This window comes from Oncorhynchus keta, chromosome 13 (genome assembly GCF_023373465.1).
Source record: "Oncorhynchus keta strain PuntledgeMale-10-30-2019 chromosome 13, Oket_V2, whole genome shotgun sequence".
NCBI lineage: Eukaryota > Metazoa > Chordata > Actinopteri > Salmoniformes > Salmonidae > Oncorhynchus > Oncorhynchus keta.
In genome coordinates, this window is record NC_068433.1 from 38,469,798 (window position 1) to 38,485,425 (window position 15,628).

Consider the following 15,628-nt stretch of genomic DNA (forward strand, 5'->3'; position numbering starts at 1 on the left):
CCTTCTCCCAGTGTGCGAGTGTAACCACCACTCCAGGTCATGTCACTTTGACATGGCTGTGTATCTGTCTACGGGGAACGTGAGTGGAGGAGTGTGTGATGAGTGTCAACACAACACCATGGGGCGTCAGTGTGAGCAGTGCAGACCCTTCTACTACCAGCACCCCGAAAGACACCTGAGAGACCCCAACATCTGTGAACGTACGTCACCGTCTCTCTGTGACCTATGACAAGGGCCAAGAGTTTGCTGGCCTCACCTATGACCTATCAAGGTCAGAGGTCATACTCTCAACTCTCCCTTTGATCTCTGTCTCTGAACGTAACACTCTTAATGTACTGTTGGAGTCTCTGTTCTCTTCTTTTTCTCCCCTTCGTCTCTCCCTCTCCAATACCCCCCCCAAACTCTTTCTGTTTCTGTCTCCTTCAAGTGCCTCATCACTCTCCCTCCTACCCTCCCTGTCCCCTCGCATTCCTTCCTGTCTTTTTCTCTCACTCACCTCCCTCCCTCTCCCCCTGTCTGTAGCGTGTAGCTGTGACCCGACGGGCTCCCTGCAGGGTGGTGTGTGTGACGGCAGGACAGACGTGTCCGCTGGTCTGATAGCAGGACAGTGTCGCTGTAAGACCAGTGTTGAGGGAGAGCGCTGCGACCACTGTAGACAGGGACACTACGGCCTGGGACAGGGACCAAACGGCTGCCTGCGTGAGTCTACACACACACACACACACGCACACATTCCTATCTTTTTGTCTCTCATTGTTTATTTGACGTGTGTGTGTGTGTTTTTGGCAGAGTGTACCTGTAATCCCCTGGGCACACTGCCTGGAGGAAGCCCATGTGACATGGACACAGGAAACTGCTTCTGCAAACGCCTTGTCACCAGCAGGAACTGTGACCGGTGTCTGGTGAGGGACCGACCACATCACTGTGTGTCTGCAGTGTGTGTGTGTGTGTGTGTGTTTATTTATAACTCTATTATTTTGTTCCTGCAGCCGCAACACTGGGGCCTGAGTAATGACATGGACGGCTGCAGACCATGTGACTGCGACCAGGGCGGAGCCCTCAACAATGAGTACGTTTTAACCGATCACATCATGCCTCTACTCATATGATCCAATCACAGCACGCCTCTACTCATATGATCCAATCACAGCACGCCTCTACTCATATGATCCAATCACAGCACAACTACTCTTCATAATTCCACCCCGCCCAAAAATGCATGGTTGCAGAAATGTATTTGAAGGTCTTGGATATTCACTAACAGTCAGTTTTTCGCATTCTGTTGCTCTCCCTATTTATCTCTTTCCCTATTGTCCCCCCTCTCTCTCCCTCCATCTCTAGTTGTTCTCCGATATCAGGCCAGTGTCAGTGTCGAGAACACATGTATGGGAGGCGTTGTGACCAGGTGGAGTCAGGATACTACTTCATCGCCTTGGACCACTACACCTACGAGGCTGAGGAAGCCAAGCACGGCCCTGTGAGTGTGTGTGTGTGTGTGTGTTGACCTCTCGCTTTCAATCTCTCTGCCTTTGTCTTTCTAAATGTGTCATATCTCTCTCTCCCTCCCTCTCTCTCAGGGTGTGACGGTTGTTCCCAGGCCCTATCCTCTGAACCGTAGTCCTACCTGGACAGGGGCTGGGTTTGTCAAGGTACCTGAGGGAGCCCACCTGGAGTTCCACATCAACAACTTACCTGACTCCATGGACTACGACATGCTGATTCGCTACGAGCCACAGGTAAAACACGCACGCACGCACGCACGCACGCACGCACGCACGCACAGACACACACACACACACACACACACACACACACACACACACACACACACACACACACACACTTGTCTTGTGCAGCTAAACCTAACCCTAACCCATTGTCTTACCCGAACCCTAACCTTAACCCTAACCCTATCTCCTAACCTTAACCCTAACCCTAGCTCCTAACCCTTAACCTGGAATGTACCCTATCTCCTAACCTTAACCCTTCACCTAATTCTAACCCTGACACTAAATCTAACCTTAACCCTGTGTTGCTGTAGTTGCCGGATCAGTGGGAGCAGGTGGAGATCAGAGTGATACGTCCGTACTCAATGAGAGTGGGGCAGCCAGCCAGTCCATGTGAAAACACGCTTCAAGGAGGAGATCAGCAGTTGGTGTCTCTTCTTCCAGGATCCAGGTAGGTACCCAAGTGACACACATCTCCCTGGTCCCTACAATACACCCTTGCCTCCACCTTCGTACACCATCTTCACACACATACACGCATGCACACAAACACACATACACACACTGACAAACCACCTCTACCGTTTCAACCGTACTCTCCTCTGCGTGTGTGTTTCAGACATGTGCTGCTCCTGAGGCCTGTGTGTCTGGAGAAGGGGCGGAACTACACTGTGCGTCTCGGCCTGCCTCTTTACTCCTCTCTCAGTGACGTCCAAAGCCCCTACACGCTCATCGACTCCGTAAGTAACAGTCACAAACCACGCTCCATACAGTCTGATAAACTGTAGTTTCCACTAGCACACGAGTCATTATGGAAAACATCCCTACAGTAGTCATGTTATAGTCAATGGAGTGTGGAATAACAGACGGGTACTATCTCTAAGACAAGCCCTCTGTCTTTATCTGTCTCTTCCTTGCTCTCGTCCTACCCTTCCCTCCCCTTCTCTCTTCCTCCTCCCTCTCTCTCCCTGTAGTTGGTGTTGATTCCGCGGGTGCGTGAGCTGCTGTTGTTTGAGGGTTCTCAGGGTGAGGGGGCGTGGGATACGTTCCAGAGGTACCGCTGTCTGGAGAGCAGCCAAAGCGTCATCAAGAGCCCCATGACGGACATCTGCAACAACTACATCTTCAGTGTGTCTGCCCTGCTACACCAGGGGGCTATGGGTAGGAGACGGGGCTAAGGGGGGGGGGGGGTGCATGTCTATGAGTGCATGTTTTCTGTGAGTCTGTCTGTTTATCATTAATAAACAATCATTTGCTTCCTGAAGCATTCCTAATACTCAAACAGCAACAACAGCAACAACTCTCATTTCTGCATTCCTCTCTCTCTCTCTCTCTCTCTCTCTCTCTCTCTCTCTCTCTCTCTCTCTCTCTCTCTCTCTCACACACACACATCTTCCCTCCTCCCTCTTCTCCCCTCCCCTATCTTTCCCCCCTCTTTTACTTTCTCCCTCTCCCTGCTCTATAGCGTGCCAGTGTGACTCCCAGGGCTCTCTTAGTGCAGTGTGCGACCCCAGCGGCGGGCAGTGCCGGTGTCGGCCCAATGTGGCAGGCAGGAACTGTGACCGCTGTGCCCCCGCCACCTTCCTGTTCAGCCCATTAGGATGCAGACGTGAGTGACAGACAAGCATTGGGTCAGGGGTTAGAGGTTAAATGTCAGGCAGAGGGTTATTTTGAGCCTGTGGTTGAAGTTCCAACTTCAAAAGTGTGGTATTTTTTTAATCCCTTTCCCACTCTCTTTTCCCCTCTTATCTTCCTCTTTGCTCCACCCCTCCTTCCCCTCTCCCTATTACACCCTCCCTTCCCTCCCACCTCTCCCTCCTCTCTCCCCAGGCTGTGAGTGTAGTCCTACGGGCTCTGTGAACGCTTTCTGCCACGAGGCTACAGGTCAGTGTGAGTGTGTTCCAGGGGCGTCAGGGCGTCAGTGTGTCCACTGCCTGCCAGGCTACTGGGGCTTCCCTCAATGCCAGCCCTGTCAGTGCAACGGCAACAGCGACTACTGCCACCCTCAGACCGGGGAGTGCCAGGGCTGCCGCGCCTTCACCACCGGGCACATGTGTGAAAGGTACTGTGTGAAATTATACCATATACCATCTTAAAATTCGAGCCAGCTAATATACCACACACCAAACCACAGTGCATATTTCACTGTCATGCTTCCTCTTTATCAGTACCAAGCGCGTGTGTGTGTGTATGTGAGTGTTTACCTTGCCTCTTATCATGTCTTACAGGTGTCTGGATGGTTACCATGGCGACCCCGTGTTGGGTTTGGGGGGTCACTGCCGCCCCTGCATGTGTCCCGACGGGCCGGGGAGCGGGCGCCAGTACGCAGACAGCTGCTACCAGACCGCCGACAACTACCAGCTGGTCTGTGCCTGCAGCCCTGGATACAGAGGTTAGACACACACACACACACGGACACGCGCGCATGCACCCACACACACCACATCACACACAAAATGCCATATATTGTTCTCCCAGTCCTAGTACACATTTTCCCTGAAACAGAGCTAGCAGAATACCCTCTGCTCCTAGTCATAATGGGCAGGTAGTAACTACAGGGACAGTGAGTGTCTGTGAGAGATCCCACAGATCCCACAGGCCAGTCCACTGCCTGTAACTGTTTACGACTGTTTACAATTGTTCTATGACTGTTTGATGAGTGTTTACAACCTTGCCATGACTGCAATGTACTACTCACTGCAGCCAATGGACAGTTCTGCTTCCTTACGGATGAATAACTGTAGGTGTGTGTGTCTGTGTGTGTCTGTGTGTGTAAACAGTTCGGAATTCACCTTTCCTTCTCTTCCGTAGGAGCCAGGTGTGACGAGTGTGCCCCAGGTCACTATGGTAACCCCCAGGTGCCCAGCGGGCGCTGTCTGCCCTGCCAGTGTAACGACAACATCGACCAGCTGGACCCGGGGTCCTGCGACGCTCACACAGGTGTCTGCCTCAAATGCCTGCACCATACCGAGGGCTATGGCTGCCAGCGCTGCAAGCTGGGTTACTACGGCAACGCCACCAGCCAGAGCTGCAGGAGTGAGTACAGTTAGACAGTGTGTGTATATATGTAGTGTGTGTGTGTGTGAGTGTGAGTGTGAGTGTGTGTGTGTGTGTAACTGTCATTCTCTCTCTGTAGGGTGTATGTGTTATTCAGTGGGCACAATGTCGGAGGCGTGTCCGTCTCCGGGGGAGTGTCACTGTGACCTGCAGACTGGCCAGTGTCCCTGCCGGCCTAATGTTATTGGCCAGAACTGCGACCGCTGTGCCCTTGATACGTTCAACATTGGAAGCGGAAAGGGCTGCCAGACCTGTGACTGTGACCCAACCCACTCCTTTGGGACGTCGTGCAACGAGGTGAGAGCCACAACTGTCCTCACCCTTACCCGTTCTGCCAGTCACATTCTGTTAAAGGTCCCCAGAGCACACACATCCCTGGGTCGCTCGTCTTTTCAGTTCGCTGCAGCTAGCGCCTGGAACGAGCTGCAACAAACACTCAAACTGGACAGTTTTATCTCGTTCTCTTCATTCAAAGACTCAATCATGGACACTCTTACTGACGTTTGTGGCTGCTTTGCGTGATATATTGTTGTCTCTACCTACTTTGTGCTGTTGTCTGTGCCCAATAATGTTTGTACCATGTTTTGTGCTGCTACCATGTTGTGTTGTCATGTGTTGCTGCCTTGCTGTGTGATGTGTGTTTTGTCCTATATCTATATATATATATTTATATTTATATTTTTATCCCCCGTCCCCACAGGAGGTCTTTTGCCTCTCAGTGGTGTAAAAGAAACCCAGTGTTGGTGTAAATTTAACCAAAACCACACCCATCTTTATCATATTTCCCAGCATGCTCTATTGCAGGGAGATTTTAAGAATTGTTTGTTTCAATATCTATGTTTTTGCATGTGAATTGATGCTACACAGATATAAATAACATACATTTTCTAACCGAATCCAATCTGTTACTTGGATTTATTTAACCCGTTACTGAAAAGGTTTCTCCAGTTTATATATAATAATAATAATAATAAGTTTAGATGCTTTACCTCAGGGATCATCGACGACGTTTAGCCGTTGGATGTTTTTTTTCTTAAGTGGATGGCCAGGGGGCCGGGAACATAATGACAAATCATTTGCAATAATATTTGACTAAAACAGAAGAATTTCAAAGCTTGCTTACGTTTGTATACAGTCACAAATATCTCTTTATTATGAATGTGAATATTTTGGAACAGATTTCCAAAATAATAATCACTTTGAGCTGATTTACTGGTGTTTTTACAATATTTTATGTTCAACAATAAAAACATTTTTTTTAAAACTTGGATCAGAAAACTAGGTGGGCCAAACGTGGGCCGCCAGTTGGTGAACCCTGCTTTATGTCGTCTCATGTCTTAGTCTTCCCAACCCTGGCAGTTATCCTGAGTGCAGGTTACGGGTGAATACAAATTCCAAATGCTGGATATCCCCACTCAGGCTGGATTCCAATAGGAATTACACAACACTTTACCAGACAGCACAATGTGACTTGCAGGCCTGATGTGGTCTGTATACCGCGAGTTTCAATACGCTGTATTAACGTAAACACGTATCTTGACCTGGGATCTTATCCTCGGTCAGCACTCCTACTCTGAAACTCTGTAGACAATACAGGCCACTGTCCTTTGTACAGTGTGTAGCAAGAATACCCTCCTCTAACCTGGAGATGGTACACCGAGTGCACGAAACATGATGCTCTTTCCATGACATCGGCTGACCAGGTGAATCCAGGCGAAAGCTATAATCCTTTATTGATGTGACTCGTTGAAACCTCTTCGCGATCGGTGTCCCTTCCACGGGACAGTTGAGCTCATGTAGGCTATAATGCGATTAAAATGAGGTTGTAAGTAACAAGACCATTTCCCAGGACATAGACATATCTGATAAGGGCAGAAAGCTTACATTCTTGTTCATCTAGCTGCACTGTCCAATTTACAGTAGCTATTACAGTGAAAGAATACCATGCTATTGTTTGAGGAGAGTGCACAATTTTGAACATGAAAATTGTATTAATAAAGGCATATCCATCAGTGTAGATGAAAGGGAGGAGGTTAAAGGTTAAAGAAGGATGTGTGTGGGGGGGGGGGCGACTCAAAATTAGGAAGGTGTTCTTAATGTTTTGTACACTCAGTGTACATTGCATGTTCATAATGCTGACATGTTGTGTTTGTATTGTCTTGTGTGTTTTCTAGCTGTCAGGGCAGTGCTCGTGCAGGTCAGGTTTCGGGGGTCGAAAATGCAACGAGTGCCGAGATAAGTTCTGGGGAGACCCTGAGGTCAAATGTCAAGGTAAGTAACTCTGGCTGGGATTTTGAGTAGCAGTAGAAAGTAGAAAGTATGTGTGTGGATTCCTTCCCATGACTGCCTTAAACATCATGAAGCTGAAACATGTGCAACAGGGTATCGAAGAGCGCCATTGCTTCCTCTCCAAGTGGGTCTCTCTCTGAATGTACTGGGGTCTGGAGAAACACTCTTAGAGAGGGGTTCTGTGTGTTTTGCATCGGTCTCTTTGAGTAAACAGTCTCTCACGGTCTCGTTCTCATGACCGGTGGTTCCCATGAGTGACTGGGCTGGAAGCTGGGTTTTATATGTTTTTTTTTGCGTTACAGTTTTCTCACAGTGTGTGTTTGTGTGTGTGTGTGTGTGTGTGTGTGTGTGTGTGTGTGTGTGTGTGTGTGTGTGTGTGTGTTATCAGACTTCAGCGGAGTGGATGTCTCTGGAGATACTGAAGTGACGTTCATGCTTCCGTGTTGTTTTAACATTGTGTGTAATGCATGAGTCTGTCTCTGTGTGTTTGTGTGCACGTGTGTGCGTGTGTGTGCGTGTGTGTGTGCATTCGTGCGAATGTCTGTCCTTGTATCAGTGTGTGCATGTGTCACCAGTGTGGTGCTAGTTGGCTCTAAATGACTCCGCCCTGTCTATATCTCTACATGGTCTATTGCCTGCTGAACAACTGACTTGACAAACAGGCCAGTTTCAATCAATCACCGCATCTGGAGAAATGTAGGTCTTATAGAAGTTGGCACACCCTCAGAGAGACAGTGAAAGAGAGAGAGAGAGGAGAGAGGGAGGGAGAGAGAGGGGGGGGATTTTGAGAGTGAAATTCTGGGAATAACTCCTTGGCTCATGTGAGAATCAGAGGCAGATGTTCCCAGCGATCAGAGAAATCCTGTCGTGGTCTTATTCCTGTGGCTTAGGAATTCCTGCAGCATTCCCAAACTGCCCGTAAAGTTAGTCTGGCCTCCTGGCTCTGTCCTCGCCCTATCATCGCTCTGTGTGTATACTGCATGCATGTGTGTGTATGTGTATGAGTGTGTGTGTGTGTGTTTGACATAGAGAGAGAGAGATAAAGAGAGACACTTTTGAGGATTGACACATGACCCTCTTATTGAGGTCTGATTTAAGAGGTCAGAGGTTAAAGTGACAGGCTTGACGACGGCGTCTGTGTGTGTGTGTGTGAATTAAGATGTCACGGCCGTTGGTACAGGCTCAACCACATGTGTGTGGCTGTGATTATCGTGTTATCTGTTCATGACCGCCTTTGTGTATAGTGGTGTGGTCACTCGTGTTACTGTCAGCCGTTCAAGTCATGTTTAGGTTCACTACCGTCACAGTAGGTATCAGTAGTATGTGGTTGTGTTTACAGTGTAACAATAGCGGTTGCTGTCCTAAGCCTAAGCACTCTGGGTCATGGTGACCATATAAGCAGGGCTCAGCCACAAGGGAGTGTGTGTGTGTGTGTGTGTGTGTGTGTGTGTGTGTGTGTGTGTGTGTGTGTGTGTGTGTGTGTGTGTGTGTGTGTGTGTGTGTGTGTGTGTGTGTGTGTGTGTGTGTGTGTGTGTGTGTGTGTGTGAACTGTCCTCAGATAAAAAAGACTAACTGAGAACGACTACCTTGGCAGCCGTTACAGGTGACTAACTCCAAAAGGAATTACACATCACTTTGCAAGCCAGGATAATGTGACTTGCAGGCTGTAAAACAGGAGTTTCAGACCACTGTGTTAGGATGTAACTAGGCCCTCAAAGAAAGGCCTTACGATGTACGTATGTAATGTATTGTCATAAAGAGTTCATTTTACACTGGGAAATATACAAATAATGTAGAATACATGCTCAACTTGAATTGTATGTTCACTTAACCTAAAATTCAAAGTTGAGTGAACATACAATTCAACTTAAAAATATATGTTGGTTCATCGACACTGAGTGTTCAAGACTCCAAACGTTTGCACTCAGAACAGCCTCAATTCTTCGGGACTCTACAAGGTGTTGGCTGGATGTCCTTTGGTTCGTGGACCATTCTTGGTACACACGGGGAACTGTTGAGTGTGAAAACCCCAGCAGCGTTCCAGTTCTTGGTACAAACCGGTGCGCCTGGCACATACTACCATACCCTGTTCAAAGGCTCTGAAATATTTTGTCTTTAACCATTAACCCTCTGAATGGCACACATGCTCAATCCGTGTCTCAATTGTCTCAAGGCTTAAATCCTTCTTTAACCTGTCTCCTCCCCTTCATCTACACGGATTGAAGTGGATTTAACGAGTGACATCAATAAGGGATCATAGTCAGTCTATGTCATGGAAAGAGCAGGTGTTCTTAATGTTTTGTACATCAAATGTTGAGCAAACTCACAATCCTATTGCAGCTGGTTGCTTTATAATTGTATGTTGAATATTTTTCTTTTTTTGGTGCATCAATCACCCTCTTGAAAAGCTTAGGCAACAGTAATGGCTGCTAACCGCGTATATACATCCTTTCCTGTTCTCCATTCCCCACATTCTTTCACTGTGACTTACTCCATCACTCTATTCCTCACCTTCTCCTCTCCTCCACTCTAGAGGTTAGAGGGCTTGTCTCTGCTGTGCTTCAGACTGGGGGGCGGGGTCAAAATGGTGAGAGTTTATAGGTCACGGCTACCTGTGGGTTCATTTACTCGCAACGCAGGACTGTTGAGACGTTAATAATATAGTTTTTCAATACCTCTGTTTCCCTAGGGGGGGCTTTTAAAGGGCACAGACCTGTTATCATATTACTATGAGTTCCTTTCCTTGTACCCTCATTTCCTTTCCACTATCACAACTGTTTTCACCTCAAGTCAACTATAGGTATGTGTGTGTGCTTAACCCTTTTCTCTCTTCTCCTCTTTCCGCTTTCTCACCCTCCAGCGTGTGACTGTGACCTGCGTGGCATCGCCAGCGAGCAGTGCCACCGTTCGTCCGGCCAGTGTGTGTGTGTGGAGGGTGTGTCTGGGCCCAGGTGTAACCAGTGTGCCAGAGGGTACCATGGGACGTTCCCCGCCTGCGAACGATGCCACCAGTGCTTTGCCGAGTGGGACCGCGTGGTAGGGGAACTGTCCAATCAGACTCAGCGTTTGAAGGATCATGTGACAGAGCTCCAGACCAGTGGGGTGACGGCGCCGTACAAAGACACCGTTAGCAGTCTGGAGATTAGTGCTAATGCTATCAGTGCGATAGTAGAGAACAACCCCGCTATACAGAAGATGGAAGATGTACAACAGATGATGCAGCAGGCCACGTATGTACACACAAACACTCACCTGCATACACACATTTACACGTTGAAATGATCTGTTCGGATGCTTGATGTTATGGTCAGTCCATGTCAACTCTAATGAAAATACTATTCTCCGTGTGTGTGTGTGTGTGTGTGTGTGTGTGTGTGTGTGTGTGTGTGTGTGTGTGTGTGTGTGTGTGTGTGTGTGTGTGTGTGTGTGTGTGTGTGTGTGTGTGTGTGTGTGTGTGTGTGTAACAGTGAGCTGGTGGCAGACCTGAACGAGAGGCTGAACGTCTCTGAGGATTCCCTGTCCCGTCTCGTTGTCAATGCCAATGACACCGAGGCCAGTCTGGACGCACTGAGAAAGCAGGCCCAAGAGCTAGAGAGAACAGTCACAGACATTCGAGACCACATAAAGACTGTGAAGAACTCTAACATAGAGGGTGAGAGAGGAGGGAGAAAAGAGAGGGTGTACAGTATGCATGATATCATTACTAGTTCTGACACACCCCTGTGCTCTGTGTGTGTGTGTGTGTGTGTGTTTTATTTGTGTATGGCAGGAGCGATGGACACCATCACCAAGGCCCACTTGGAGTCTAAGAGGGCGGAGATCCGTGCCAATCAGACCACCAGTTACCCCGACAACACTTTGGAACAGTCGGCTACACTACGGCGTGAAGCGGAGGCCAGACTGAGCCAGAACCAGGCGGAGTTTGACCTGAGACAACAGAAACACACAGAGAGACTGGAGAGTCTCGCCACAGAGCTCAACACTCTTGACCTATCAGAGCTCAGCAAGCAGGTAAGTCTGATCTATCAGTAGCCAATTATCATCGCACTTCTTCACCATACTGATTTTTGATTGGTCCCTGGTTTTACAGTGCTCTTACCTGATTGGTGTGTGTTCTCTCTGTGCAGACATGTGGAGCAGCTGGGGGGGAGGAGGGGTGTGCTGCGTCCCCCTGTGGAGGGGTGGGGTGTGTGTCGGAGGACGGCACCCTTCGCTGTGGTGGGGAGGGGTGTGACGGTTTATTCACACAGACACAAAGCACTCTGAAAACAGCCAAGGACTTCGACCAGGAAATCCTCTCCACCCTGCAGGAAGTGGACAAGCTCTCTAGGATGGTGGGAACTGTAGTTTTTTACACTCCAGGCCGAATCCTAACTTGAGATTCACGCAATATAACTTTGTGTAATACAGCTGATGTTTGGTTATGATTCAGCCCTACATGAATATAGTCATCTTACATGATTATCATAGTAACTAGAGCATAGGATATCTGCTTGCTCCAGCACAAGCATTGGTCTGTTGAGGAGTGTTTACCTTAAGTTAAGTCCTGTGGCACCCTCTAGGTGTGGGAGGGCAAGGTGCGTGCGGACGAGGCCAAGCTGAATGCTCAAGAGGTGCTGCTGAAGTCCAACCAGAGTCGAGATAGAGTGGAACAGAGCAACGAGCAGCTCCGCAGCCTCATCAAGGAGATACGAGGCCTACTCACTAGTGAGTATACACACATCTTTCAAAGAGCAGGCCTCAATCTTTCAGTGTACTGTACAGACTAACTAAATGATCACTGATTCATAGACAATCAGGGCTCCAGCTCTTCTTTCCTCATGATTGGTTATGCTTGTGATTAGAACTGATTGTAATTGATTGTGGTAGATCCCCTGTGTATGGCTCTTTGAGTCTAATTAGCTCTGTTTCCACGGTGACAGACGACCGTGCCAAAGTGGAGGTTATTGAAGCGGTTTCAAATGAGGTGTTGGCCCTGGAGATGCCCACATCGCCCGAGCAGCTGGAGGCCCTGACCAAGGAGATCAGAGACAGGGTGGGAGCCCTCACCAGCGTGGAGGACATCCTCAGTCAGAGTGCCAATGACATACACACTGCAGAGAGGCTGCTGGAGCAGGCCCGCACCGCCAGGTAAGATGCACGCATGCACACACACACGTACACACAAATGTACACACACACACACAAACACGTACACACAAATGCACACACATAGCATGCACGAACGCAGGCAGACACAAACACATACAGACCCACACACAGGCTAACACACACACTCCCCAAGCTGACAAAATCTGTCGTTCTGCCCCTGAGCAAGGCAGTCAACCCACTGTTCCCTGGGCGCTGAAGACGTGGATGTTGATAAAGGCAGCCCTCCGCGCTGCTCTGATTCAGAGAGGTTGGGTTAAATGTGGAAGACACATTTCAGTTGAAGGCATTCAGTTGCACAACTGACTTTCCCCTTTCCCTAATAAATGCACACAGAACCACATTGACAAATTCACATACAATCTCCTCTCAGTCAGGAGGTGTCTGAGATGAAGGAGACAGCTGCCCTGGTGAAGGAAGCTCTGGAAACGACTGAGCGTGCTCAGAATGCTGCCATCGATGCCGTCAAACAGGCCCACAACAACACCAGGGGAACACTTGACCTCATCACATCTGTAAGTCACCTCTGACCAGGGCTTCAGTTGTGTCTAAGCACACAGGGGCACTTCTCTTGATTGTGGTTTTATTATATTAGGCTCATGTTTTTAGAGTTTTCAGGCTATGCATTGAGAGATATGTGGGAGTTTTGTGGAAATAAACATTCCATACAAGATCTCTAAACGTGTGTGTTGTGTGATGTGTGTGCTTGCATACATGTGTGTGTATGTGTGTATGTGTGTGTGTGTGTGTGTGGGCTGGTGACTCCTTGTTGGGACCCAAAAATTCCCCATGTCCCCATGAGAACAAAGGCTATTTTAAGCTTAAGAGTTAGGGTTACAGGTTAAGGTTAGTGTTAGGCGTAAGATTAGGGTTAGGCTAATGGTTAGGGGAAATAGGTTTAGAGAAAATAGGATTTTGAATTTTAGGTCCTCACGAGGATAGAAGACCAATACATGTGTGTATGTTTGTGCCTGTGCTTGAATACATTTTAACATGTGTTTGTGTGTTTACAGGTGGAGTCGGAGACGGCGGAGTCGGAGCTGTGTCTGAGTAACGCCACACTGCGTCTGCTGCAGCTGGAGAGAGACGTGACTCTGCTGAGAGAGAGCAGCCTGGGCACCAGCCACCACACACAGCACACTGAGAGTCTGTCTGAGACCGCTAGGCAGGACGCAGAGCAGGCCCTGCAGGTACACACACACACACACACACACACACACACACACACACACACACACACACACACACACACACACACACACACACACACACACACACACACACACACACACATGCACACACACAGCCAAGAATTTTACCTGCCAACCCATTCTCAATGTGCTTTCTGCTTTGTGTGTGTGTGTGTGTGTGTGTGTGTGTGTGTGTGTGTGTGTGTGTGTGTGTGTGTGTGTGTGTGTGTGTGTGTGTGTGTGTGTGTGTGTGTGTGTGTGTGTGTGTGTGTGTGTGTGTGTGTGTGTGTGTGTGTGTGTTTTATTGCGTGTAGGAGTTTGACTTGGAGGTGAAGGGTAAATACAGTGTTGTGGAGGGCTTGGTAGTGACGAAGGCAGAGGGCGTGTCTGATGCCAGGAAGAGGGCGGAGCTACTGCAGCAGGAGGCCAAGGAGTTGCTCACCCAGTCCAGTGTAAAACTACAGAGATTCAGAGGTAACACACACACGCACACCCACACGCACACATATGCATACACACACACACACACACACACACACACACACACACACACACACACACACACACACACACACACACACACACACACACACACACACACACACACACGTGTGCTAACACACACGACACAAGCATGCACGCACAAGCGTAAATTCATGCATATGCACATGCACACATGCACACACGCGTGCACGCACACACCTACTCTCTAATGACATCACTGTGTGTTTCCAGAGTTGGAGAGGTCGTATGCGGCCAACCAGCGTACTCTGGAGGCCAAGACAGTTCAGCTGGCCGGGCTGGAGAAAACGGCACGCCAGCTGCTCAATGACATCAGCCAGAAAGTAATGGTCTACAGCACCTGTTCTTAGGGTAACCATGCCAACAGCATCCCTGGCAATGCCTGCCCGGATGTCATACCAGAGATTATGACGATGTCTTCTTTAGTGCCAAAAAGATCATATGACAATCACTCAGGAGAGTCCAAAGACCAAAAGCAGTATTTTACCACTAAGAACCAAGTATTCCATAAAAAAAACTGTTTCTGTGTGAAACGGGTCTCTAAGCCATATAAGCTATTATCACAAGTAATACACGTTTTAACCATAAGAGTGCACATAGATTTCATGATTTTAGATTCTATGGAAATATTTTTTATAATCGTGTCTGTAAAGATATTAAAATGTGTCTGGACCGAAGCATACGAGAGCCTATTCAATTGTATGATACAATTTGTACCCATCAACCTATTGCTGTAATTTAACTTTTTAATATAAAGTAATAACTGCATTTAAATTTTTTTTGCAAAAAATGCCTAGTCAACATTGCCTAGTTCACCTCTACCTAAAATGAGATACTTTTGAAATGTACAGTATTTGGTGTTTGCTTTCCCCTTGTGGCAATCTGAAAAAATATACCCTCTTTCTGCTGCGTTTTCATAATCTCTAGGGAGTAGCAGGCACATACACAATTTCAGTTTAGTTTTCCGTTATGGAGTCCAATTCAATTACAGGCAAATGTACTTCCATCACGTTTAACTGTAATAACATGCTATACACTCTGCCAACTGAAACAACCTTACTCATTCACTGTCATTGTAGGCTTAACTAGACAATCCATTTCCTACATTTGAAAATATAGCCTACCTTCTTATCAATTTGGGCAGTTAGAGTTCTGCTTGTCTTTCTCCTGCCTTTTCTCTTACACCCTCAGTGTCTCTGCCCCCCTCTCTCTCTCTCTCTCTCTCTCTCTCTCTCTCTCTCTCTCTCTCTCTCTCTCTCTCTCTCTCTCTCTCTCTCTCTCTCTCTCTCTCTCTCTCGCATTATTGATGCAAGGTGATTTGTAGATCAGTGGTTCTGAACAGTTCTTTCCTCAGGCTGATCCTGTTGAGCATGCATAATGAACATCTCTCTCATCCTCCCATGAATCCCTCCTTCCTCTCCGGAGGGTTTCCTCCTCTGTGACCATCACACTGTGTCTCCACCCAGTGACTCAGACTTGCTCTGAGCAAATGAGATACAAATGGCACCAGCAGTGTTCCGCCTGGACCTCTTCATCAAATGAGATTTGGCAGGAAGCAATCAATATGGCGGCCTTCCCTCCCTCTGAAATTAGCTCTTTCCATTTAGTGCTGCAAATCAGTCAGGCATCACTGTTTTCCCTTACATATTAACCCCACTCCAGCATATCTGTGAGATAAATTGCTTTCGAAAGTGG

The 15,628-nt window shown here is 48.0% G+C and overlaps 1 protein-coding gene across 1 annotated transcript in view; it reads left to right on the plus strand.

The window, feature by feature from the left end:
* The window catches only part of LOC118392777 (laminin subunit beta-1-like), a 26,645-nt gene extending 12,035 nt beyond the window's left edge, over positions 1–14,610 (plus strand). The window contains exons 9-33 of the mRNA XM_052460106.1: positions 12–200; positions 523–699; positions 790–902; positions 990–1,069; positions 1,342–1,477; positions 1,578–1,736; positions 2,042–2,178; positions 2,347–2,467; positions 2,702–2,888; positions 3,193–3,336; positions 3,558–3,789; positions 3,956–4,119; positions 4,539–4,763; positions 4,864–5,081; positions 6,959–7,055; positions 9,934–10,303; positions 10,541–10,725; positions 10,843–11,084; positions 11,201–11,407; positions 11,636–11,780; positions 11,996–12,203; positions 12,595–12,736; positions 13,235–13,411; positions 13,726–13,885; positions 14,147–14,610. Of these exons, the coding sequence (XP_052316066.1) occupies positions 12–200; positions 523–699; positions 790–902; positions 990–1,069; positions 1,342–1,477; positions 1,578–1,736; positions 2,042–2,178; positions 2,347–2,467; positions 2,702–2,888; positions 3,193–3,336; positions 3,558–3,789; positions 3,956–4,119; positions 4,539–4,763; positions 4,864–5,081; positions 6,959–7,055; positions 9,934–10,303; positions 10,541–10,725; positions 10,843–11,084; positions 11,201–11,407; positions 11,636–11,780; positions 11,996–12,203; positions 12,595–12,736; positions 13,235–13,411; positions 13,726–13,885; positions 14,147–14,283 (4,352 nt within the window). The 3' untranslated portion in view covers positions 14,284–14,610. The remainder of the gene's footprint in view (positions 1–11; positions 201–522; positions 700–789; positions 903–989; positions 1,070–1,341; positions 1,478–1,577; positions 1,737–2,041; positions 2,179–2,346; positions 2,468–2,701; positions 2,889–3,192; positions 3,337–3,557; positions 3,790–3,955; positions 4,120–4,538; positions 4,764–4,863; positions 5,082–6,958; positions 7,056–9,933; positions 10,304–10,540; positions 10,726–10,842; positions 11,085–11,200; positions 11,408–11,635; positions 11,781–11,995; positions 12,204–12,594; positions 12,737–13,234; positions 13,412–13,725; positions 13,886–14,146) is intronic.
* The last annotated feature ends 1,018 nt before the right edge of the window (positions 14,611–15,628 follow it).